Below are 27,222 nucleotides of genomic sequence, written 5' to 3'. Positions count from 1 at the left end.
GGAACCAAACTTGGTATGAATGTTTCTTGGGGTATCATGCATAGAACTGATGTGACGATTTTTGATTTGTTGAAAAACATGGCTGCCATTACTAAAAATAGAACATAGAGGTCGGACAGTAGTTTTTCGCATATATCTCCGAATTCGTTGGGTTTAGCTATTTTCTGACAGTAGAAGTGTTGAGTGTGATGAGATCTATCTGAGGTCAAATTTTCATTTGAATCTTAAGCCATGTTGGAGTTACTGCCCTTTTTCAACATTTTTGCTATTTTTTATGTCATTTCTTTCAAAAATCTTCTCCTCTGACACTACTTAACCAATTGGAACCAAACTTGCTGTGAATGTTCCTTTGGGTATCCTGCATAGAATTGTGGGGATTTTTGATCCATCAAAAAACATAGCCGCTGACACTAAGAATAGAACTTGGGGTCAGACAGTAGAGTAGTTTTTTGCATATATCTCCAAAACGGTTAGGGTTAGCCAAATTCTTTCAATAGCTGAAATGATCCTTTCTATTAGGACTTCAAAAGTCTGAAGCGAAAAAAGTTCCTGGTAAGAGTTATTGCCCTTGAAAGAAGAAAAAAATGTCTGTTTCGGGTTTCCCGACCGACCCTTATACATTTTTCTCCAAAGTTGACAAAATTGGCAATTTCCACAAATTTACAGTATAATGTGGATCATTTCCAGTAAAACCGAAAGTAAGTGAAAAACCAGGTCAATAGCATTTGAATAGGAGACTTATTTATAATATCACATAAATCCAAGCGTAAATACAGTGTACTTTTATTATTATAGGTGTGTATGTTAAGAAATAAACTTACTACTTTAAACCATACACTTTCATGACTTAAACATGATGCTATTTTACAAATATAGGCTCAACTTTAGTCGAGAAAAAATAAAATGAAAATGTTGACTGACCAACCCCATTTTTGGGAGGAATGTAACCCTTAACAGACAATTTTTTTTGGCCTAATCTCTTGAAAACTAAATTTACTGCTCTTGAAAGAAAATTTAACCAAAGAGCAATTCAGGTCCCTGGGAGCCTCTTATTTCAAAAGTTTTTCGCATTGTGTACTGTATTTCTTTCGATCTAGACCTTGATTTTTTTTTTGGTCGTACAAGTCTGGTTGCAAGTATTCTATAAGTTTATAGACTGGATCCATTCTGGTCTAAAGTATTGTATTTTGTCATTTATTTAATCACAATAAAATTTCAGAGCTGTATTAAGTCTAAACTTTGTGTCCAATATTTTCCCCGTCTGTTCAGGATTTGACCTCTGTGGGCATTTCTAACTCTGCTCCGCGAAGCATTTTTTTGCATTCTCACATTTCAGGGTATTTTCCTGTCCGAACCAAATAATGAGAAGAAAAATATTTGTGTAATTAAAATTTGAGTTTTCATCTTTGGATCCTTTTATATTGGTATTTTGATCTTGGGTATGAAGTTAAAGATTGATGTGTTATAAATCCTACCCAAGCAAAGATAAGGGTTTATAGAAATCATCCTCTGGCCTCGTATCTTGTTAGTGGTACTCCTCCCCATAAGTTTTGATTAAATTTTACAATGGTTTGGAATCCTGCAAAAAGGAATGTATTATCTGGGAGATTTTTCAATTTGAGGGTTTTTCATGTTAAAATGGTTTGCCACTGCCAGAGTCTCTAGACACTTGGATTTCATGCATTAACATCTTGATGAAAATGGTCAAGATTCACTACCATAATTGGAATGTATAGCTGTAAACTGGCATTTATGAAAAAAATTTCACTTTAAAAGTAAGTGTTAAGCATGTGGTTCTTGATGATGTACCACAATGTTCTAAACCTTAAAGTTCAAACTAGGATAGATTTTAGGGGTTGTGATTTGAACCATTGAATAAGGGACTGGAAAGGGTAAAATACAAGGTTGGTTTTTTGTGGTTTTTTTTTTTTCAACTTTAATAGATCTATAAGAAATTATGCCACAAAGTGCCATTCCGCAAAAGAAAGCCGGGGATTGATTTTGGGTATTGGGACTTGAACTGTTAAAGAATTAAGGGCCAGAAATGAGCATTTTCATGATGTCCTGGTAATAAATGAGTAAATGAGAAAAGATCTCTTTGTTATTGTACTATAGGGTGTCGTACCACAAAAAGAAGGCTGGGACTGTTTTTGAGTGTTTTGACCTGAACTGTTCAGGAAGAAGACCAGAAGTGTTTTCATGATGTACTGACTATAAATTGAGTAAATAAGAATGGAACTCTTTGAAATTGTACAAGATGCCATACCATCAAAAGAAGCCTTGGATTGTTTTTAAGGGGGTTGTGACTTGAAACAGTTTAGGAATGGAGAGCCAAATAAAAAAAACCAAAAACAAACATTTTCATGGTGTCCTGGGGGTTGTGACTGTAACCATCTATGAATTAGTGATTAAAAAGGTTACTTTGATTCCTGTCATATTTGATTGCATTAAATTGATGGTCTATAGTGAAACTTGTCTTTATTGTTCAAGGTTCTACCTGTGCTCTTTAATTACTTATGGCTATTCCAGATGAAAAAAAATCTTGGATTTCTTTTTCTGGCCACAGTCTTGTGCTGTCAAACATTTAATCTCAAAATTTAGAACAGTATCAAGTTTGACTCCTGTGTCAGAACATGTGAAGGTTTTTCTCTGCCCTCATTCTACTTATTGCTTATTTATCTTCAAATACTTATTACTTAATTACCACTACACATTAATAGATACATCTACACTTATCCCAATTGTCAGTATTGTATTGAGCTGTGGCCCTTGATGTTTTATTCACTTTCAAATTATGCTGCTTTTTTAAAAATTTTCCTTAATCACAAGTTTGTTACTTGAATACTAAAGATATTTCAATGGTGCAGTAGTCTTAGTGTGAACTTAGGTATTCAATCAGTGATACATTTAAAGCCTATCAAACCCAAAATACGTGTATTTAAAGGGAGAAGCTCCCCTTCTACAATTCAGAAAATATTTCTTTAGAACAGTCATGATCGCTGTTCCAGTGAAATGTACACAGTACTAAGAGCATGTTTTTGCTAGGAGACTTGCCCATAGAAGCAGTTTGTAGCTAAGATCGTCTAAATATATTCTAATTTGTCACCTTTTAATTTTGATGGTTGTAAATTGGTATGGCGCTGTTAACATCTGTAGATCATTGGTTTTCTTGTGATAATTTGAGTACAGATGGCTGATCTTGATTGAATTTTACTTTAAAATATCAAACCCACATAAGGTAAGTCTGTACGGATTTATGGGCCTATGGCCTTAGCCGTTTAGAATAACTCCGGTAAAATCATATATTCTATATCACAACGATTTGACAGATTTTTTGGGTAAACTTGACTTTTCTGAAATTAGGGGCCAAAAGTGGGATCAGAAACATGCATTTTCCTGAAGTCCAGACAATAGCTTGACACTAGGTGATTGAATCTTGTTGAAAGTCATACTACCAAGGAAGAACCAGGATAGACTTGGGGGTTAAGACTTCATCCTTGTGGGAATTGAGGGCCAAAAAATGAAAGAAATTCAACATTTTCCTTATGTCTGTATATTAACTTCAGGTATTTGATCTCTTTGCAATTGTACCACAAGGTGCCATATGTTGCAGGGTTTACTAGAACTATTTAGGAATGAGGATAAAAAAGTGACCAGTTTGGTAATGGTCAAATATTGAATCATAATTAAATATTCAAAGCTGTGTCAAAGTTTAAATAGTGTGTCCATACTTGCCCCAATTGTTCAGGGTTGTACAAGTTACAGTTGTAACGAGCTGCACCCTGCAAAGTATTTTATTTGAAAGGTGAACACCCAAAACCTCATTGGCTTGAAAAGAACAGCCCTGCTTTGAATACCTATTTAAGCTAGTTTGTTATACACCTTTACATATAATACATTGAGATGCCATCTTGGAAGAAGATAAGAAATTGCAACATTCTTCACTAAACATTAATGGTATCATTAATATATAAATTTCTAGGATGATTGTCTTAATTTTTTTTTAGTGGAATTTTGCTCTTTTTTTTTTAAATGGTATGATGCTGTTACGGTCTTCTCCATAGACACCTGAAGTTTTAGTCGGGTGATCTTTTCAAACTTTACAATATTGGGGGTGTGGGAATTAGGGTGAAAAAAAACATTTCATAGAATTTAGTAATACCATTCATGTAAAAACACATGGATGATTATGGTATAGTTCCTTATTACTCTTATGTCACAAAGGTCAGTCTGTGGTTAAGAATGAGGGGTCTGAAAGATGCATGAACCTGATCTCCATACAATAACTGGAGTAAGTAATTAGATTGTGCAACGAGGGACCAAAACTACCAAAGGTATGGATAAACTGTGACTTGAAACAACAAGCATTATCCTGATTTCTGAGTAACAACGTTATAAAAGGGAATTGATCTCTTTGAAATTGTACCACCAAAGGAAGACTGAGGTAAATTATGGGAGTTACAGCTTGAATTAGGGGCCAGATAAATGCATTTTCCTGACGTCCATACATTAACATAGTTTATAGTTAATTGATCACCACACCACACAAGGAAAACAGGAGTTGGAATTAATCCAATTAGGAATTAAGAACAAGAAACCAGCATTTTACTATTTCTGGAAGATAAGATCATCACTTTGAAATGGTACCACAGCAGGTGCTATTACCTCAAAATTTTTAATCCATCAAAAAACATGGCCGCTGTACTAAAAAGAGATTGTAGGTGTCTGAAAGTAGTTTTTTGCATATATCTCCAAAACCATTACATTTAAGCCAAAATCTGACATTGGGTGAAAGTGTTTAGCATGATGAGATCTGTCTGTTCAATTTGTCATTTGCATCTTATAAGCCTTGTTGTTTTCCCCTTTTCAAATTTTTTTTTTTTTTTTCATTTTAGCTCGCCTTCCTACAGGCCTTGTGAGTTTTCTTGAGAACTATAATAGATAGAAGAAAACTTTCACCTGATGAAAAAATCCTATGATAAGTCCTACCAAAATCTTCATGGAGTCAAAATTGCCGGACATCTCCTTGTTAGAATTATTACCCTGGAGGTATCCTGCACAGATCTGACCTGGGGGGTTTTGACCTGTAGAAAAATATGGACGCCGTTACTAAAAGTAGAAGGTAGGGGTCATACAGTAGTTTTTCCCATATATCTCCAAAACCATAATGCTTAGCCAAATTCTGACATGGGTAAGTGTTCAGCCTGATGAGATCTGTGGTCAAACTTGTGTTTGAATTTGATAAGCCATGTTGGAGTTGTTGCCCTTTTTTTTTAAAGTTCTGTTTTAGCTATTTTTAGTGTTATTTATGTCAAAACATTTTTCTCCTCTGACACTACTTGACCAATTGGAACCAAACTTGGTATGCATGTTCCTTAGGGTATCCTACATAGAACTGATGTAGGTATTTTTGATCTGATGAAAACATGGCTACCGTTGCTAAAAATAGGACATGGGTCAGACAGAAATTTTTCACATATGTCTTCAAAACCGTTATATTTAGCCAAATTCAAATTTTGTAATGATTCTATTTATAAGGCCTACAAAAGTGCTAAGGGATGAAATTTGTCAGACAACTCCTTGTATGAGTTTATTGCCCTTGAAAGATAAAAAATGCCTTTTTTTCCGTTTTCAGCCAATATGTTGAAAACTATGATAGAAACTTTCAATTGTTGAAATGAACCTTATAAGTCCTACTAAAGTCTTCATGAGTCAAAAGTGTTGGTCAACTCTTTGTTAAATTTATTGCTCTTGAAAGGCAAAATTTAACAGTTGAGCCTTTCAGGCTCCTGGGAGCCTCTAGTTTTATCATACTAGTCCTAATCATGTTGCAATTTTTCCTGTATTGATGAAACATTGAAAATTAGTTTCAAATTTAGCACAATAAACAAAGAAGGAGCCATTTCTTAGCTTTCACCAAACAAAATGTGAGAAAGGCATATCAGAAAATGGGATAGTTCAAGGTTGCATAGAAATCTCTTTAGTATGAGATATTCTTGTAATAGTTCACATATATATATATGTAGATATGCACTGTTATTTTTTGTTTATATGGAAACATTTCCCTTTCATATGACACTAAAAATGGCTTCAAGCATTTAGGAATGAGGTGCGAGAAATAGGCATAACCTGATTTATACAAAATAACTACGGATTTCTGATATTGTACCACAAGGTGCCATACTACAAAAGGAATGTTGGAATTAATTATGATTTTAGTTTGAAGAAGGTGCGACCAAGAAATAGAATTATTTAGTTCAGTGGTTACATTTATCCATTATATAAATTGTGAGACCTGACACAACAAAATCATATTTAGAACCTTTATTTATGTATAATAAGCAATATGTACAATTTAAGCATAATTGTTAAACGTAATGGACCATTTTAATGAGGAAAAGAATGTCCAATATGTATCTTTGTGTTAATGTAGCACCAAGTTAAGTCTGGGTAATTGAAAAATCTAGTAAAAAAAAAACCTTGAAGTTTGTCTCAACTTCATTCTGAAGTGTTGTTTGGATTTTGATGAAACTATTTGATGGCTGGGCAAAGATGTACATGTAGCATTGAAATTAGAAAAGGATACATTCCAAGAATGGTGGAAAATGGAAATGCCAAGACTTTCAGGTTTCTAAACTCAAATCCATGTTAAAATGTCAGTAGTATCTTTAACCACTTGGAAATAAAACCCAGAAAAGTGAAATTATTTGGGAAGACTTAAGTCACAGGCCATGATTTAATAACTAAAACTTCAAACTGAAGACCAGTCACAACTTAATGGTGCAGTTAGGCTACAAGGTGGTATTAAGATAGTTTTCAATGGCTTCTCTAAAAGAATGACTTGTATTTTGGGGGTCTATGAAGAACCCCATTCAATGTGGTGCACACTAAATAACCTGTGTAGCAGATTACTTCTAATTGTGCACCACAGGCACTGAGTTTATTTCAAATAAGCCGAAAAAATATCTTAAAAAAAAATTTAAGGCTCTCCAGCTAAAAATGTTGCAAAATGTGATACATGGTTGGAAAGCCTGCTTGTTTTTATTTTTGATGTTTTGTAAAAAATGTTACAGGAAACAGAAATTATCATCTGGCTTTTCACAGAAACCCTTGTTCTCAAGAGACATAAATCGTGTAGAATTTAAAATTAAGGGAGGTAACTCTGTAAATGACACTAAAATACCGTAGAAGCTATTGAATATTCTATGTGAATTAACTCGAGCAGACGGGTTGGAATGAATAATTGTATATTTCATCTTATAGACCTATAAGGCAACTTAACAACAAAAGTAAAAATATGAAGCCTTTTTTTTTGGGGGGTGTAGAATTTGCATGATTCTTACAAAGACTGCTCCTTAAGTAAATCATCCAAAAAGGTTGAAGATACAGTCACATAACAAATTTGGTCTTGAGATGACGGACAAAATTTTTTACCCAATCGCAAAATGTATTGCATCTGAAATTGCAATACAGTAGAATGTCTTCTATTCATGCAAGTCGATTAGAACACCAACCAAGATAGCTTAAAGAAAAGCACTCATTTCATGAGAGATTCAGGTTCCAATCCTGATCTTGGTCTTATAAAGATAACTTAATTTCACTTGAACAATTTTAAATGAAGTGATGAATTAGTGTTTAAATTAACACCATAAGGTTAAGTTAAAACTACAAGCTGTATTTTGCAAACATTTTAATATTAAAAGTAATTGGAAACACTAATGGGTGTTCATAAAACACAATATCAAGTTCCTCCATATGCGTTTACATGGACATTACAAGTAGTTTTAATCCTTTAAAGTTACAGTTAATTTGATGTAGAATTCTCAAACCATGTAGCAATGCATTTTTTTTTGTATAAACACGAACAACAATTAATCTGCTGTATCATAAAAATTACACTTCATGCAAAATTTTTTGGGTCAAACAAAATTGAAAAAAAAATGAAAGGTTTCTTCATCACAATGAAGGTCAATTGTAGGCAAGTAACCTTTCCATTTTCAGTCCATATCAGATGATACAACCTTTTACCATTTCCTGAATTCTTTTTATCAAATTACAGACAATGACTCAGTGGTCTGCAAGAGATTGTGGGTTGGATCCCCAGCCGAGTCACACCAGTCTTTAAAATCGGTAGTCTCTGCTTCTCCGCCAAGCATGTGGTATATAGGGATTAGAGTAACGACTGGTTTGCTCTGAGTTGCAATAATGTGTTCGAGTGGGGTATCATGTCTACCTGAGGACTGTTGTTTATGTAAGCTAACACAATAAAGATCTGGTTAAGCATGTTGAACTAGTACAAAGCAAGGTTTGTTGGATTGGTCAATCGTTCTCATCCTGAAATGCATGAAATATCTGCCATGGACATTAACCATAATAAATCAATCAATCAATTTTCAAATTACCTAATTTTTCTTCTTTGTGACAATAATTTTAGCTCACCTGGACTCCAGAACAATAATAGAAAGAAGAAAAAATTCATTGCTAAAAAACCATCATGATAAGACCAACAAAAGTCTCAATTGAGTTGAAGTCATAGAACAACTCCTAAGAGTAGTTAGCCTTGAAAGGCAAAAAAAATGATTTTTGCAGTCTTTAGCCATTATATAGAAAATCATAGAAAACTTCAATTGTAACAATTTTATGTTGAGGCCAACAAAAATCTTAATTGGGTTGGAGTCTTGTGATGACTCCTTATGGCCCTTGAAAGATGAAAAATGATGCTATTGGCACTTCTTTCAGATAGAAAAGAAACTTCCTTTTCATAAAATGTTTCTTATAATCAGTCCATAAAAGATTCAACTGTTGAAAGAAAAGAATATAATAGGGGTTATCAAAAATATTCATTTTTTTTTCAGTATTGGCTTATATTTTAAGAACCCTACCAGGTAGGGAAAAGGTTTCAATCACTTGAATACTAGAACATGCATCTGTCATTCCTAATATTAACTATTCATATGGGGAAGAAATTAGTTCCAGGTGAGTGATCCAGGCCTTCAAGGGCCTCTAGTTCCCAAAAAATGCATGGTCTTGTAAGCTACAAAATGCCTTTCTTCTACTTCATGTTTTCCTGTCACATCAGACATTCTACTTTCTTCTACCTTGGTTTTTAATGGTTTCTACTTTACTCTTTTCTTTTTCTTTGGAGATACCTTATTAAGATAAAAGAAACAAATTTACATTTTTGTTATCTTCTCAACATTTCAACTTCATATTATGGGAACAAAGTAAGAAAAAACTGCAATAAAAATGCACAAACTACCTGCCTCACCTTATGTTGTCAAGTGTTAAAATTTCTATAACCGATTGGAATTACCAGTAAATGAAAATTAGCCTTTACCTTCATTATGTCATAATTTCGCATTAAAGATGTGTTACTTGGATTTCAGAGTGGTATTATCATTCTAGGTACCATGAAATTGTCTTCAAAGTAATATGTCTATGTAAGTATTTCTAAAGAAAGAAAAGTCCTGTATGTTGGTAATAGTGATAAAATACTGAACTAATGTTATTACATTTGCATTGGTATCCTGTTCTTCTCTTTTGAACTTCTTCAGGTCAGCTGTGAACAAAACCTGAAAATTCAACAGGATGAAAGTTAAAAGACTGTCAAAATATTTTGTAATACTAAATTATAGACATATTTTTACAGTATAATTGTTGAATTGGTCTTTTGAAAACAATTCATTTTTAGTAATCATATGTGAATCTGGTCACAATTATATAATTACAAGCAATGTGTTCTAGTACTACCTGCATTGTGGAGAAATAAAGCAGATCTAGTAGCCATTTGATTCTATCTGTCAGACCTTCCATCACCCTAATACTTGTTTTAGTCATTACCAGTAAATCTGAAACAATCGGGGCAATAACCCCCAAAATCATTACCAACCTTATGTGGTTTGTAACCTTCCTGTAAAATTTTATAAAGATTTAAGTTACCACTCGAAAACCAAGTATCCATGGAAGATGACAGAGCCATACCATTAATTGACAAATTTTTCTTTGCAGTTATATAAAATTCAAGATTACATGTACAAAGTAAATAACATCTACATCATTAAATGACAACATTTTTTTATAATTAGAAATGAACCATGCTGGGGTTCAATTCCATTAGCCTCACTTACTGGATCTGCTCTTAATGTGTAACATTCATCTCACTAACCCAATCATGATCTAAAACCAACTTACTGAGTGTGCCCAGCCAGCATATGGTCCCCAAAGCTCTCTAAAGTGATCGCCTAAAAAGGTTGAAAATTGGTGATTTAAAATGAATTTTGAATACATTCTTTTTCTTTTTTCTGAAACCTTTTTTTCCTTCATTATAATTTCAAAAGGATGTCAAAGGTCCACGATTGAGGAATATTAATATGACAAATTTAAATTTAATTAAAAAATAGGCTACTAGCATTATTGATGAAGGTAGTGCTACTTATTTTCTTTTATCAAAATGAAAGAAATAAAATTTCATGCATCTATAACAAAAAAAAATACTATTTTAATCTAAATGATTAATACCATATCTTTTTAACTTACTGCACAGTAAATTAAACTGTTGTGTAGTAATTATACATTAGGTTTTTGTACTGTTTACAAAAATACCATCAAAATCAGTATAAAAAACCCCGTGCTAAGCTGAAACAAACATTTATAACTACCTATTTCTTTATAAAGGTTATCTGTCAGTGACTTAGATACTTTCAACTTTGGTATATAGTTTCTAGCAGCCATCTGCCATACATGTGTATCAACTGGTATTACTCCAGGTTTGTCTAATGACATTAAACATACGCAATCTGCAACCTGAAAATTATTCACAAGTCAAAGTTTGTTAAATGTGTTACATTCATTGTCATACATTAGAAGTACATTAGTAACAAATTATACTGGTACATGTAAATTTAAAATTCCTCATTGTCACTTGGTATTAAATTCAAATATAAAGGCCCATCCTATATTACACCATGATTAAAATCTGAACTGTTAAGACTACCATATTCAGTCTTTATTTTATCCAACTACGTGTTTTTCAGTACATATTTGTTGCCATTCAATGTGAACTATGGCACATAGGTAATGCAAAATTTGTAACGCCTGTTTAACAGACAACAAAGTGTGTATATGTGTTTAACTTGTTACATGTTGTGTACATCCAAGGGACCATAATATCACTAAGAGACACTGTACAATACAAGTATATGTATTTGTGTATCTACAATACACATACTAACAGTGATTTTTCAACAACTATTTGTTTTATTTAACAATATATTATCAATAGTCACTTTCAGTCTTTTTGGAAGGGTTGACAGGATAGACAAGGATATGGGGGTTAACAGGGCGAAAATCGGTGGTTGAAGGGTGGGGAACAGTAGTGGTGGGGACAGGGAATAGTGGTTGAAGAGGCGGGAAACGGGGAGTGAAAAATACAGGAAGCAGAGATTAAGGTAGGGAATTATAAGAAGAGATAAAATTACAGGGGTCAGAAATCAGTGGTCAGGAGAGTAGGAGGCAGTTGTCCAGGGGAGGAAAGCAGGGATGAAGTACCCCTTGTCCAACTCCTCACAGCTTGAATTCATTTTCACAACCAATTCTGGTTCTACATTTTTTTTATTTGAACCTAGTCTCCCTCCCCCAAATCACCTGAATATGCTTTCTAGAAATTGGTTGCCCCCTTATACAACCCATACAGGAGCAGATCCTGGATTTCAGGTTGGGAAGCTAATATAATTAAAGGTCTTGCAAAGCAAGGCAAGGTAATTTTGGGGGTAGAATTTGTGAAAATAAGATTTCATGCACAAAAAAAGAGTATTTTTTCCTAATTTCAGGGGAGTATATACAGGGTTTCCCCTATGAATCTGTACATGTACATGTACCTTAGCTCCTACTCCAGTAAGCTTCATTAGCTCTACTTTAGCCTCCTCATATGGTGCTTCTCTTAGCTTGAATAATAGTTCCTCCCCTCCATTCTTTATTAAATACTTGGCTGATAGACTTATGTACTTAGCACGATACCCAAATCCTAATTTTCTCAATTTTTCTTCAACACCATTTTCAGCTAAAGCTGAGATTGAAGGAAAAGAAAAATATGGCTGACCATCCACTTCTGTGACAAATTCTCCGTAGTGTTCACACAACTTCTCCACCATTGAACTGATTCTTGATATGTGATTGTTAGAAGAACAAATAAAAGAAAATAGATTTTCTACTGGGTGCTGTCTTAACATCCTTATTCCTTCAAAACGTTCTGATTTTTCTTTAAAATTAGAATCCTGAGCTGACCAGTGGGTGTACAGATCCTGAAGCTTTATTGATAGCTGGAAATAGTCATTCAGTATGTCATATTCTGTTATCTCTGTGTTGCCAGGTTCTATACTTGAAGCTTTTTCCTCATCATTAACCAAATGTTTGCAAGGTGTTTCTGACCTATGCATTTTTCTTCCCTTGACATTATTGTCTTTGATTAAGGAAGATTTTTTATCACTTGTAGATGCATCGTATGTTGTGTAAAACACTTCATTTTCAGTTTGTTGTAGTTTCCAAACTTTACCAGCTAACACTCCAATCCATGTACCAGGGCTGCATTCCTTCCACCTAAAAAATACTTCTTTACATAAGGGGGCAACCATTTGATATTGAGGTCAGAGAGAAGAGAGAGCTTTGATGATTGCTTCAAATGAAAATATTTATTTTCACTATTTTAATGGTTAAAATAATCATTTTTCACATGAACATTAAATAAAATTCTTCACTTTCATATATATAAAACATAATGTTTGGATCAGCCATCCCCTCCCAAAAATCAAATGGTCGTCCCCTAAAAGCCTTGAAGAATTTTTTTTGTACGATTCATTTTTTTTTTTTTTCACTTTATAGGAGGACAACAGTCATGATTCTATTAATGAGCAAAAAAATATGAGTATAACAAATATATTGTACCATTCATTTCATCCCAAATACTGTGTGAACGAAAGTAATATTGTTCTTTGGGTAACAACTGCAAGGTCTTAACGACAAATGAATTTTCTCATTCATTTGTATGAAGAAGTTGTTAGATCCACAAATTAAAAAATCTAAGATCTGAATTTTTCCCTAAATTACAAAAATTATTACCTTCAATCAAAGTTCTTTCATAGTATGAAATTAATTATATCATTGTTTACAATTTACATACATGTATGATGTAGCATTCAATTTTGAATCTCACATTTTATCAATTTACCTCAGACATAATTAAGTTTTTTACTGTTAAACTATTTAAATTAATAAGCCCTGCAACCTACATTTGTAACGAATGGGTATAACTGCTAGGAAGTGTTAGTGCATGTTCAATATATACTATACACTTTTGCAAGGAAAAACCCTTTTGTTATTTTCACAATGTTATTGAATTTATTACTTTAATTTATATCATTTCGCAAATTTATGTAAATGAAAGGAAAAAAATGGAACAAACCATTCAGTAAAACTTATAAACTGTCACATATTGTAAAATGGAAGCTACCACCGGTTTTAAGATAAGTTTTACGTATCAACAAATTGTCAGTCATGCATGCTCAGAGACTACCCCAACAATTAAGACAAAAAGATATATTCGGCTTCTGGAAAATAAGAACTACATGTTTAGATAAAAGAAAAGTGTATAGGTAGAGGCGATTAAGAAATGAAGCACACCATCACACTTCAGTGATATTCTTTATTGGTCCAACCAATGGGAATAAACACCAGGTCTGGATCATGTATGGCCTTAGCTGTCTTTTCTGACTCCACTAAGTCACCTTAAAGGTAACAAGTAACACCTGCCACATAAATATACATTCGTGGCCCAGGGAGTGTATATTAGAGGGAGAAGTCACTTGCAATAAGCTATATAGAACACTGCCGTTGCTATTCGGCTGTTTACAAGCCAATTTTCTAAAATTTCTGTTGAATATGGAGTAAATTTGCTAAGGGCGTTTGTAAAATCCATTGGATTGATTTTGATGATGTGGTGTCACAAAGTAAAGATAAAAGATTGGTAAATGGCAATGTATTTTTTACTTATTTAAAATAAGAGGAATATAAATATTTATTAAAATAAAATAAGACTTTTTAGAAAAATAAGCAAAAAATTCCCTTTTTAATGGTTCTTAAAGGGTGATTTGTCATTGAATGTTTGAGAAAATTATTGCATTTATTAAAATGAAATGAAAGAGAAAAATCTGATGAATGTCAGTGCGCTGTTTTAAATGAGTGTGCTTTGAATAACAATAAAATGATGACTTAATGTGTGTACCTATGTCTTGAGAAAGATATACACAAATTTTCATTTTCCTAAACTATACCCCAGTATGCTGTTAATTATTGTATACTTCTATTTGTTTCAATAACCATATGAAATTACCACCAAATAAAGAGATAAAAGAAACTCTTTAAAATGATATAATTTTAATTACATAATAATAAGTTTGAAATACTTAATTCACAGTTACATGTAGAAGTTGACCAATTTCATTAATTTTTCCTGCGGCAAGCACTGATAAACAATAAGTAATTATTGATTTCTACAGGTAAATTTTGACATTTTTATTATATCATTGTGTTTTGAGAACACAACCTTCCCAGGTATTTTCATCATAACTTTGTCATTATCAATATGTCAATTTTGCAACTTGTAAAAAAGTTATATAACTTTATATAATCCTGAATAATTTCTCTTCCTCCTACTGTGCATATGTCAAATGGAAATGTTATCGCTTTAAATTTAACCAGTATAAAGACTGGGGAGGCACAGTTATTTTTACACATTATATAGACTTTGTTAGTAGTGACCCTGTCTAGCTTCACACTGCAAATGTTAAATGTCCTGTATCTTGACCCCAATCACAATGGCACAAAAACGTGGATTTTTCTTTTATAAATAGCAGATGTCTGCATTGTCAACAACAAACAGCTTAAAAACAACCTAACCTAAATGACTGCCCACATGCTAAAGCTTTATCAAGTCGAAGTTCTTTCATAGAACATAAAAAAGACTTCATTGTTATTTTCTCCATTCATATGAGCGCTACCATGTTGGATTTGAAGTCCCGCTTAATACGAGATTTTCTGTTGTTGAGGGTAACGTTTACAAATGGCGACGACAAGGTGATCAAAGGTGATAAAAGCTAAAAATGAAAAGTCCAAAAAGCTTCTCGTTAAATGTTATATTTGTCTATAGTTTTAGATTCACAAGATTTAGTTTTATATCACCTTAAATTCCCTAGGCTAGTAACCTTGGCATTTACGATGTATATTCCAGCTAGGAATTCCGTCATTTTCATGATCACAGGCACCTGCACTTCACTTGTAAATATGAAAAAATCTACTGATTCATATCCTCTGACGGCCAGTAGATTCCATCAGAGGGCATATTTTAATACTCCTGTCGCTTCAAGTATAGTCAGTTATATTTTTAATAATGAATGAAAATAGAATTTGGCAAAAACAAAAAGGTGCACATAATGTCATGATTAGATTTTCAGGACAAGGAGAAGATCTTGCTTGCAAGTAATTCTCATTTTTTGTCTTCACTTGTGAAACAAGATCATGCGCAAAATTTAAGACAAAATGTCTAGTATTGAGTACACAAAGTGGTGTGAGCTCTACGGTTATAACATGTTCTATATTAATTTCCCTTAAGGTTACCCAATATACTAACGAAAAAAAAGTCATGTTCCAGAAGTAAAAAAAAATGACTGTCATTAGGGAGAAAATTCATCATTTCGTTTCCTTAAATCAAACAAATAAATATATAATAAAGGTTAAGATTACGTTTCATTTAATATAACTTCATCTTTTCTGATAGTTTTCAATTCTTTTCAATTTTTTTGGCTTATCAAAAGAAGTGAATATGATGTGTTTTGAAATAGTTCAGGAAAAACATGGATGTACTTATATGTATCTCCGCTGTTCCACTGTTGCTCTTGTCAAGAACCTAACCCACCTTCGAAAAAATATAACTACGATTGTATTATTCAAATGGAAGCATAGCTTTTCTGAGATTGGAGAGGCAATCATATTCTTCTTGGAATTTGTTGACTTACAGGTGTCAGTCGCATCTGAATTTTGTTTACTTCACATGATTAGTATAAAATATTCCCACCACCCATGGATAACTGCAATATTTCCAGTATCTGTACAAATTAATCTGACCCGCTAAAACTGAAAAGAATGTCTGATGGAGTATGGCGAAGTGCTACAAAGTTATTGACTATTTTTAAAGCGAGGGGAAAGGGGGATGGGGCTAGGATTTAGGAAAAACATTTTTTACTCATTCATTGAGAAGGAAAAAAAAATTTTCCCTATTATTTAACAAGGCAGATTTTCAAATAGAAATATCTATTCACTTGCTGCTGAAATACGAATAAAAATATTGCACTTGCGAAAAAAATCTCTTCCCACCACTTTTTGTGCCATAAGGATTAATAATGTCCCTTACTATTTTTACGAGTCTGGAACAGATGTAAATGTATGGTAAAGCTCGCAGTGCTCGCTGATTTTGGCAATGCTTACTCCATATTAGATTGTTGATATTTTTCTTTCAAAAATGAGCTATCATACAATGATTTTTTGTTGAGGAACAAAATTTTAGTGAGGAGGTTGGCGAGACTTGCTTCTGTCTCAAAAATGGCAAGATCTACTCTCAGACCAATACTGCCACTGGTCAAAGAGTAGTTCTAGCCAGCGAGTAATTCTTGCCATATGGTTTTTCTTCCTCTCCTGTGAAACAAATTCATGACCAAAATTTAAGTAAAAATGTCTGGCAAAAATTGCTTCTGTCTTCAAAACAGTGAGATCTACTCTCTGACCAGTAAACATTTTAAGCATGTCATTATCAAATGAAAAAAAATACTAGGAGTGCATAGATAAGCTAGTAAGTAACAAGTTTACAAACTTAAAAACATTATCTAATGGTACAAAATCATAAGCTGATTTTAAACAATTCTAATTTCTCATCCTTTGGATTTTTTTTCCTGAATCCAGGTTGAAAAGGGGACTATTTTTTCATCATTGTTAAAAATATTTTAAAAATTAATTACAGTGATAATACAGAATTGCATATGTACATGATATATTTACAAACTTGTTAAATGTATGTCTGTAATTTTGCTTTTTGATTCAGCTATTGCTATTTTTAAAATAAAGGGCACTTTAAATCTATTGACTGTTAACTGTTGTACTCAATCATATCTAAGTATTATGCAAGTTTAATTTTAGGTTGTTAACTTATTTTCACTACTTTCAAGAAATAAAAAAAATCCTGCACAGTGAATAAGTGAAGTGAAATTAAACAGCCGCTAAATAAAATTGACATCCTTGTAATATCGTATTGGTGATTTTTATGGCCTGGGAACTAAACGCATTGTTTTGGCCATCAAATCTAATCTATAACTCAAGATACATAATACAGACTTAGACATAAATGCACGTGTAGCATTCAAAACAAACTCCACCCACCTCTCACACTATTGGCTTATTTTAATACATTACAATCCTATATCACAGAAATACATGTAGGTATCCACGAAAATAAATTTATTTAAGGTACATGTATTTGGCCATTAAAAGACAAGTGTGTATTTACAAAAAAGTCAAAAGATGCATGTAAAGTAATTTGAGGAAAAGAAAGAACTTAGAATAACAGTCAGATTTTATTCCTGAATATTAGTCTAAGCAATAATATGTACATTTTGTAAGATTTTTGTAAGTCATTTTTATTACTTCATACTTTTAAATTTCAGTTGAAGTTAGCTGGCTGACTTTTAAAAAGCCATCATGGTCAGTATACCAGACTGGACCAAGTTCTCCCGGCTTCAGGATACCATGAAGGAGCCGGGGAACATATTGATGAACAAGTATTATAGACAGCGTGAGGAGGAAATTATACGGCATGCTGAGGAACAAGGATATTTTCTGGTTCCTACTCAGGGATACCTTGTTAAACATAATGGTGCTTTGAATGGACCTAAAGTTAGAGACACTAATAAGTTATACCTTGTGAAGTTGGTTGGTGTTCACATGAGGAAAATTGGAGAGATCTCATTTTGTATGAACCTAAGAATATGTATTCTACATAATAATTTTATTACAAAAATTGATGGACTGTCATCCTGTCGTCAACTGATTAAACTAGATCTCCACTCAAATCAGGTACTTTATGCATAGACGCTGTGACAAATACATAAAGAAATGGATTAATTTTATAAATCGCACCATCACATGATAGTGTCAGGAATGTTTGATTAAATCCACTTAAGGTTTGACTGTAATATTTTTAGTCTATAAGAAATAACCTCAATCACAGGGTGCACATGTCAACTTTCCTTTCATCTGTGGCAACATCCCTTCAGCACCTGCGTATGGAGTATTCATATCACAACTCATACGTTATGCCAGAGCTTGCCGAAACTACGCAGACTTTTTGTAGCTTGCTAGAACTCTAACAAATAGGCTTCTGGAACAGGGTTATGTTGCTACAAGATTGAAGTCATCACTACAGAAGTTTTATGGTCATCATCATGAAAGAATATCGTTTGGCTAGATCCTTCAATCTCAGTTTCCGCTATATAGATGAAGTATTATCTTTGAACAATCCTAATATCGGGGATTTGATACATCGCATCTACTCAAAAGAACTTGAGATAAAGGATACTACGGACACTGTGAAGTCAGCCTCATATCTTGACCTGCACTTAGAAATCGATGGTAAAAGAAAACTATTGACCAAACTTTACGACAAGCGTGATGACGTTTCATTCAGAATTGTCAATTTTCCTTTCATCTGTGGCAACATCCCTTCGGCTCCTGCGTATGGAGTGTTCATATCACAACTCATATATTATGCCAGAGCTTGCCGAGACTTTTTGTAGCGCGCTAGAACTCTAACAAATAGGCTTCTGGAACAGGGTTATGTTGTTACAAGATTGAAGTCATCACTACAGAAGTTTTATGGTCATCATCATGAACTCGTGGATCGTTATGGTGTATCCATCTGCACCATGAAAACTGATTTATTCAATGGGTCATAGTTTTCCGAGCAACTGGGATGTGTGCCCCAGGTGGTGGAATGGGGTATCCCTGGCGTGTTACATGATGGGGTTGTCAGGCTATAATACTGAAAACCTGACCGCAAACCATAGTGGTGCACCGTGTTGGGAAAGATGCCACGTTCCTCACACGTTAAAGAACCCTGCTGTGGTATTCGATAGGAGTAGGAACCTTTGCACTCCGCCACAGGAGGCTAAATTGCCCGACCTTACCCATCCCCCTTTTTCCAGTGGCAATCAAAATTTGTCGACCCTATTATCCTTGTGACCCATCCTTTTTTTTCATTTCATGTTCATTTTATCATCCATTTCATGTTCATTGTCTGAATATAGCTGAAATATTGCTGCTTGGACGTTAAACCCCAACAAACAAACAAAACAAACATAGTTTTCTTTCCGCGTTTGTCTACCCCGTACTTGACTTATTATGAGCAACTCGGCGGTTGTTTCTAGAAAAGCAGAGGACACTTACCCTACCGGTGCACCTGGTCCATGCTCCCAGTTTTTAGTGGAGTCCAAGTTGCTCATTTGCTTTTGTTACTTTGTATGTATGATTTTAGTTACATTATGTTCTTTGTTGTGTATGTCTGTTTTCCATGTCTGGTCTTTATCCCTGTATTGCATACTTTTGATTACCGCTATAACCTTGGTTCCCTTGATTACTCTTAAATAATAAGGTTATTTTCAAGTGTGCACCACAGTCATTAAGGTTATTTCAAGTAGACCAAAAAATATAACAATCATTTCTTATAATTGAATTTAAATAAATTTAACGAGTGTATCATAAAAAATATGTTTATGGCATCACCTTAGTTGCATTACAGAATCTGGTCTATGTGATGATACTTTTGAAATTAAATTATATGATGATATTCCTGAAAACTTACTGTATACAAATAGAATAATTAATTGGAAAGAGTGAATAACCAAAATTTGATCTGACAAGAGTACAGAAGAATGCAGTGCACAAGACTTGTTGAGTAATTTGATTTTGGGCATTCATGATAACCAATTGGTTGTCCTAGCTATTCATATCATAGATTTTCTTAGTTATTAATGGTTATTTTCAAATAATTTAGAATTTGTAATCGATAGATTGAAATTCAAAATCATCCATGACATCAAATAAAGTTTAAGTGAAAAGAGAAAAGAGTTATGACATTTTTGGAGGGAGAAGTCCTGGTGTGAAATTACAAAATTCATTTTCATGTGGTTAATTAAAATTTATTACTTAGGGAACATTCAACAATTCACTGCTTTTATGTAATAGTGTGTTGTTGAAGCTCAAAAATTGTACATTAAAAAGATAGTTGGAACTTTAATAACTGAATAGTGACATGTAGTCACACATCAAACATATACTTTATTAATTATTTAAATTTTTCATTTTCTAGCTTACCAATGTACCAGGCATAGCATTTTGGTCCTCGCTTCGTCATCTGAAGTTTCTTCTCCTGCATGACAATCCTCTTGGAAAGTATGAAACACTTCAGAACATTGCTACATGCCCACACCTGATTGGTCTAACTCTATATGATACCCCACTCTGTTTAAAGAGAAATTATCGCCATCATGTTGTCAACAGTATTTGGTCACTGAAGGCTTTAGACCATTTTGTAATATCTGATGAGGAGATTATTGAAGATGCTGTTTTTGGAGGTCGATTTGGTACATTAAATGACCAGTTCAGAGTTAATTTGTCTCCACAGTGGTATGAGGTAAGTGTAGATTCCAAGTTTTGCTTAAAACAAGTATTTCCCAGTACTGGCAGATGCATTATGCTTCCAGTACTGGAAGATATATTGTTCATGTATATTTTTTTTTTAAATGAACATGAATTTACCAGAAAAGTTCTCAATTTGAACTGTACTATTATGACAAAAAAAATATTCATTACATAAGCTGCATCACATTCTACTATAGGCAGGCAAGGACCATTTGAATTTATTTTGGGAATGGACTTGGAATTTTAGTCCAAAAAAGATTTGGTGACAATCTGTAGTGAAAAAAAATATTTTGATCCACAAAAAGTCAGTGTTCCAAATAAATTTTCTTTGTACAGGTATCAATTATATGGAAAAATATTCTGGCCTGCATGAAAATTCACAACCCCAACTTAAAATAAATGGCCTGTGCCTTTGCAGAATAAAGAAGAAAAAAACAAAAATTGAATACTGTATTTGGAAAACCCCACTTTTTTGTGTCTAAAATATCTGTAATCTTTACAATCTTTTAGTGAAAATTCAATTATTTACTGCAACTCCTGATATTTTTTTGCTTGATTATTATTCTAGGATGGAACTTTTGATGAAGAAATGGCTTTAGTTCATCATACAGAAGCCACAATCAATAAAATTTTGGCTCACTTTTCACCAGTCCTAATCATACAGAAACATTTTAGAGGAATTCTTACTAGGAAGAGGTAAGAAAATATCTCTCTGTGATTATGACTATAGCTGTAAACAGGAGTGGATCAGGACAGTGGATCCATAACTTTATGAAAGATTGATGAAGCTATAATCAACAGATTTTTGCAAAATTGAGCACAAAATCTGAATATTTTCCAAAATATGTGAGGGGGGATTCCAGGGCTACCCTTCCTTTGATATGTCACTGTTGCAAAGTATGCTGGTATGTTGAATTGTGTATGTATATTCAGATCGTTCAAGGAAGTCACTGTACTGGTACAGATTTTGTTGTTTTAATGTCAATTAAAAAGTCATTAATAGATGCTAACTCATCTGTATCATGAATTAAATGTTTACACACCAACTAATGAAATTTGCAAAGCATTCTTTTCTACATTTTTCTGTTTAGAATCATCTACTACATGGAGTTGCATATAGAAAATAAATTTTGGCTGGATTGATTTTTTTATATACAAACAATTGAAATTGACCAATTATCTCTATAAATACTATATTATAGTTCTTAATTTTTATTTTAAATTAAAAAAAAACATTTTAATTGCTTTAATTGTACTATTAATAAACTAATAATTACTAGATTAATCTGACAGTAATAATTTCCTTTTAATTAAGAAGTATGGTATGTCATTGACATGTAAATTAAAACCATCAGCCGATTCATTATATGTTCCATACAATTTGTAGGTATGGAATGTTTGGCAATAAATCTAATGCCTTCAGACAAGTGGAGGTCCCCCAAACCAGGGATCATATTCCTCCTCCACCAAGCACATCACCAGCTTTCACTATGAATCAGGAACATGTATCCACAGTAGGAAGTACCAGTATTGAGTTTGATGCCTTTCCTAAAGTGAGACGGCCTGATTCTTCAGCACCAAGTGATGTTACAAAGGTACAAACAAAAACAGCATATTGTAGTCAGCTTTCTTGTAGATGTGCAGTAGTGAAACCAGACCAACCTCATTTAGTATTTTAGGAGTCTAGCCTCTGTTTAAAAAAATAGTCAATATTCTTAAACTGTGTAGATTTATGAGGACTTGGAAATGGGGAAAGACAAACTGAGGAATATACATGCAAGATAACCCATACTCAATATTACAAAGTAACAAAAAAGCATATATTAGTAAGCTTCTTACTGGGTGGTTAGGTCATACATGTGGTGGTTGTTGATTTTGGACTTGGACAAGCTGAAAATAATTTTAAGATCTGCATTCAATTACAATGCATTGTTCAATCATAAATATATAAAAGAAAATCATGAGTTAAGTGTCAGCAATTCATATATTCATTATTATGTTGAATATTTATTTAATGGACTTCAAGTAATTTATTCATTATTCACTGCACATGATATGAAATAAAAATAAAGGTAAATAGCAACACACTGTTTAGAAGCTAAAACTAAGTAGAAATCATGAAGTAATTTCCATAGCATTTTTTTTCTAGAGCTGTAGACCTTACAATTAGTAGTTGATCAGATGAAAGGTAGAGTTCTATCCAATCTGATTAAAGATGTTCATATAAGAGTATGTAATATTTTAAGTGTCTACATATTTTGTAGGGTGGAGTGGACCCATTTCCTACTCCACAGCCCCAGACACCTCTGGCACAGGAAGAAATTGAGTCCCCAAAAAAGAAGAAAAATTTGTTAATCAATCTTGCTAAATTACAAACTGGTACTTTTTCAACACTATATGATGAGGCTATTGCCATAGAAACTATTTTGCCTGAGTTGACCTTTGATAGTGTGGCAACACCTGCTGAAACAAAACGGAATAGAAGGAGAAAAAAATCAGAGCAGAAAAAGGTTGTTAAAAGTGTAAAGCAGTTCTTTGGACCTGTTTTGGATTCTTTAGACTCACAAGAACCAGAAAAGGAGATTGATGAAGATACACCCATAACACAGTATCGCTTAAGAGGGGTTCGTCCTGATGCAGGGTACATTGATGCAAAGACACAGCTCATTTTGTCAAATCAGGAAGCTGGAAGAATGGTCAGGGATGCCGAGGATGAAATTCATGTCCGTTCAAATAACATGCCAAGACCAAAAATTACACCTCGGAAAAATATAAACAATGACCAAAGAATATTTGCTCGTGTTCATGGTACAATGGGAATCTCAAGTTTGCTGGCTGTACATCAAGCTTACAGAGACAGAGAAAAAGCAGAACGATCTGCTGCTAAAATGGAAAATATTTTGAACTTACGTGATGAAAAAGACAGGGCAAAGGAAAGGATAAGATTGTTTAATGAAGAGAAACGTAATCAGGCATTAAGGAGAAGAGATCAAGAAAGAGCTCAGATGTTGGAGGCTTTAGAAAGACGGGAAATGAAGAGACTGAGTTATCTTGATAAAAAACATGATCTTAAAGCAAGGTCTTCTGAAATGTCAAGGTCGTTTAAGGCTGATTTCACCTTTATTACGGAGTTTAGTACTCAGCATACATCAGTTTCTAATGCTTTAATGAGACATGATAAACAGACTAAACATGAAGATCGTGTAACTGCCAAGTCTGATCTGGTTCAGAATCTTAAATCAACTAAGCAGGATCAACAAGATATTGTCAAGAAGTACCTTGAACACCGCCAGTTAATGAGACAGACTGAGTCTACATTAGCTAGATCAGAACTGGATTCTAGAATGCTTCAGGAGGCAAATGAAAGATTAATGGAAGCTAAAACCAGGGTAGCTCAACAGAGACAGAGAAAGGAAACTGTGAAGACATTCTATCCTCTGCCACAAACTGTTACACCAGGACCAGGACCAGAACATGATAGGATGTCTGCTCCACTACGATACACTCCGGGTGCTACACATTTTGAAGCTAATGCTATGTTTGCAGAGGGTCGTGTGGGAAAGCACCCAACGATGGTCTTGTAGGGTAAAACATTTTCTTTAAATTGCTTTGATTGCCTCTTGACATCAGGTTGAATTTTAAGTATATCATTACCTTTTATTTAAAACAAGGCCCACTTCATACTGTAAGTAGCCCTTTTGAAAGCTTGCATAGAGAGCCCTAAGGAATATAGATAAGCAAGTTGATGGTAATTTATGCTTATTCCTGGTATAAAGATAAATACAGTATCAACCGTTTTCTCTCAAAAGAGGTCCCCAGAGTTTTTTCATTCCTAAATATTTGGATTTGCTGTCCTACCCGTGTTACTGGTAGTCCTTAGAAATTTTACCTCATATTTTCTGTGCATCTTCTTCCCAAAGCCAAGGGCATATCTTTATATACATGTAGGAACTAGGATAATTTACCGATACTGAAGTCCAAAATCTGTCTAGTATAATTTGAAAGTCCCTTAACAGTAACCCAAGGACTGTCTTGGAATGGGTTAACTCAGGTCTCTCCAAGTTATAATTTTTCATACCGGCAATTGAAACAACACATTGAAAGATTCTGGACCATAAACTTCCATGAAGTGTGCCTACTATATAGTTTGTCATAAATACAATTCAGCATTTCTCTTACCCATGTCAAAATTCTGCTTGAACATAACAAACTTAATGAATGTTGTTAGTTAGCATGTATTTTTATTTTAACATATCAATTTAATAATTGTTTCTTTAAAAACTTGCCACACAAATTTGGTGTGACTAAGAGATGAAGTCTTTAAAATTCTCTCTGACTTCGTATACCATTAACCTATAATTCAGTATACTCCAAGTACTTATTCATGTATATGTGTTTGTTGTGTAAGTGTCCTGTGTTGTAGCTTTAAAAATAGTCAGCATTATCTAGTCTAATACCCTGTTGAACCATAGTAATTGTATTCCATTTTAAGTCTTTAGGCCAAAAAAATAGTATGCCTTTTTCATTATACCCTAGCTTTCTGATTTTGTTTTTGCCCATCCTAAACATTTTATCACCATTTTGGCTCAAATGCCATCTTGATTGTTTCCTCGTTAACTAAATGAAAATGTTTTCCCCTACATACCTACCAAGCTATTTTCTTCTTGCTGGTAGCAGGAAACAAAACTATTCTTTTTGGCCTTACTTGAAAGGTCAGCTATTAAACAATGCTATCAATATCATTTGTTCATCTTAACTGTTGTTTCTCCCTTTAAAAAATCATTTTTTCCATAGTTTTAGGATTAAAGTACATGTATTTTATGATTACATATATTGTGCTGTGACTATGCTTTTGAATTTCTGTCTTATTGCCTCATGGTTCCATCATGAAATCATGAGTGATTTTTATTTTCATATGAATATATATCTATGTTCTATTTATAATAGCAAAGTGGATCTTAGCAGATTTATTTAATAATATTTCCACCTATTCCACCTTAAAATATAAAGCAGTTGAGCTTACACATCTAACCCAGGTTTAGCCATCAGTCTCAATCCATGATCTGGTTGAAATTGACTCTAGTCTCAATAAAATACTATGAACTAATGTTTTTTGGCAAATAGTCAAAATGACCAGAACAGAGAGTTATAATGGCTTAAAATGCTGGTAGTTATAAACTGTGAAGATAAACTGTGAATGAGAAAAAAATATTTTGGATGAGGCCACACTCAGCTTTTTCATAAAGAAATTTAAATATACAGTCAAACTGTCTTGGTGACCATCTGTATTCAGCAATTACCTATCTTAAAGACTATGATTATAATATCCTTATGTAGTACATATTATGTAAAATTAACCTGTATATAAAGACTACAATTTTGCTCTTCCTTTGAAGGTCATTTAAGACCGATTTGACTGTATATAACATTCCATATAAAAACTAAGAATTATCATTACTTATAGACCACCATTTAGGTTTTTTTATGACAGCATTGGCATTATGTTATCCTGAAAAAAAATGTACTCTATTGAAATCTAATTTACTTTAGCAAACTATTCAATTGATTTTTTCAAGAACATTTTTTTTAATAGAATTGAAAAATTAAGAATTATTTTTACTTTAATATTTGTAAACAAAGAATCCTTAATTGTTAAACCTAAAACTAGTAAATTTAACAGATTTGTACAACATTCTACCAGTGTCATAGAAAAGTTCAATGTAAAGAAAATATAGTTTTCGGTATTTAAAACATTTAGGTCCCACTTAGGACATTCATGCACATTGCAATAGCACCAGATTGTTGATTTTATTGATCACTGTGATATTTTATTTTTTGTTTAAATCTTGCTTTTTATCTCATAGCTCTATTTTTTATATTGTTTTTTTTTTCTATTTTGTATTTTTTAATTGTACATAAAAATTCTTATAAAAAGTAGTTCTTTGTTTACTACAGCCTGTAAACTTCTGCATGACATGAAAAATTCATATTAGTTGCTTTTTTTTCAGTTTGGTCACATACTCATTATGTTAAGATGTCACTATGATCAAACAGACATCATGACTAATTACCCACCATGGAAAGGCAACTATTCAGATTTGGAAAGAACTCAAATCAGATGCACATGGTTTGCCTGTCCCAAAACTCTAAAATGATGAAAAACAGAATTGAACATTTATCTTTTAAAAAAATATATTCAACAAAGTATTAAAAAAAATCTCAAAGCATAATTGGATTAATTGTACAAAGTGTAGATGAATTAAAGGGACTGTGGTATAGCATTACACTTCCACCAAATTCATGATGCATCATGGTAGTGCGCCAGTTTGCATAATATTCAGGTTCAATGTAGGCTTGAAAGGCTCTTACAATGTTGTACTGATAAAATAACGCATATTCAAAATGATCAGTAAGCACCTTGTTTTGATT

The 27,222-nt window shown here is 33.2% G+C and overlaps 2 protein-coding genes across 4 annotated transcripts; one reads left to right on the top strand and one right to left on the bottom strand.

The window, feature by feature from the left end:
- Positions 1 to 4,782: 4,782 nt before the first annotated feature.
- On the bottom strand, positions 4,783 to 15,066 carry LOC148611671 (N-glycosylase/DNA lyase-like). The gene is made up of 6 exons (XM_088592449.1): positions 14,950 to 15,066; positions 11,877 to 12,594; positions 10,659 to 10,803; positions 10,192 to 10,241; positions 9,513 to 9,572; positions 4,783 to 9,149 (listed from the first exon to the last, which is right to left on the bottom strand). Exons 1-6 carry the CDS (start codon positions 15,033 to 15,035, stop codon positions 9,117 to 9,119), a joined length of 1,092 nt encoding a protein of 363 aa, XP_088448575.1. The 5' UTR covers positions 15,036 to 15,066; the 3' UTR covers positions 4,783 to 9,116.
- A 23-nt stretch (positions 15,067 to 15,089) lies between these two features.
- LOC148611670 (uncharacterized) lies at positions 15,090 to 24,784 on the top strand. 3 transcript variants are annotated; one of them, XM_088592443.1, is made up of 6 exons: positions 15,090 to 15,136; positions 17,763 to 18,171; positions 20,462 to 20,785; positions 21,362 to 21,489; positions 22,181 to 22,388; positions 23,058 to 24,784. In XM_088592443.1, the coding sequence occupies exons 2-6, from the start codon at positions 17,797 to 17,799 to the stop codon at positions 24,375 to 24,377; spliced, it is 2,355 nt and encodes a 784-aa protein (XP_088448569.1). In that variant the 5' UTR covers positions 15,090 to 15,136; positions 17,763 to 17,796; the 3' UTR covers positions 24,378 to 24,784. The 3 variants fall into 3 exon arrangements, with proteins under 3 accessions (XP_088448569.1, XP_088448571.1, XP_088448570.1); XM_088592445.1 differs by having other exon boundaries at positions 15,107 to 15,126; XM_088592444.1 differs by lacking the exon at positions 15,090 to 15,136 and adding an exon at positions 15,179 to 15,327.
- The last annotated feature ends 2,438 nt before the right edge of the window (positions 24,785 to 27,222 follow it).

This window comes from Perna viridis, chromosome 7 (assembly GCF_037379345.1).
Source record: "Perna viridis isolate PV_CMFRI_1.1 ecotype Kerala chromosome 7, ASM3737934v1, whole genome shotgun sequence".
Lineage (NCBI taxonomy): Eukaryota > Metazoa > Mollusca > Bivalvia > Mytilida > Mytilidae > Perna > Perna viridis.
This window is presented reverse-complemented; position numbering and strand designations above follow the sequence as displayed.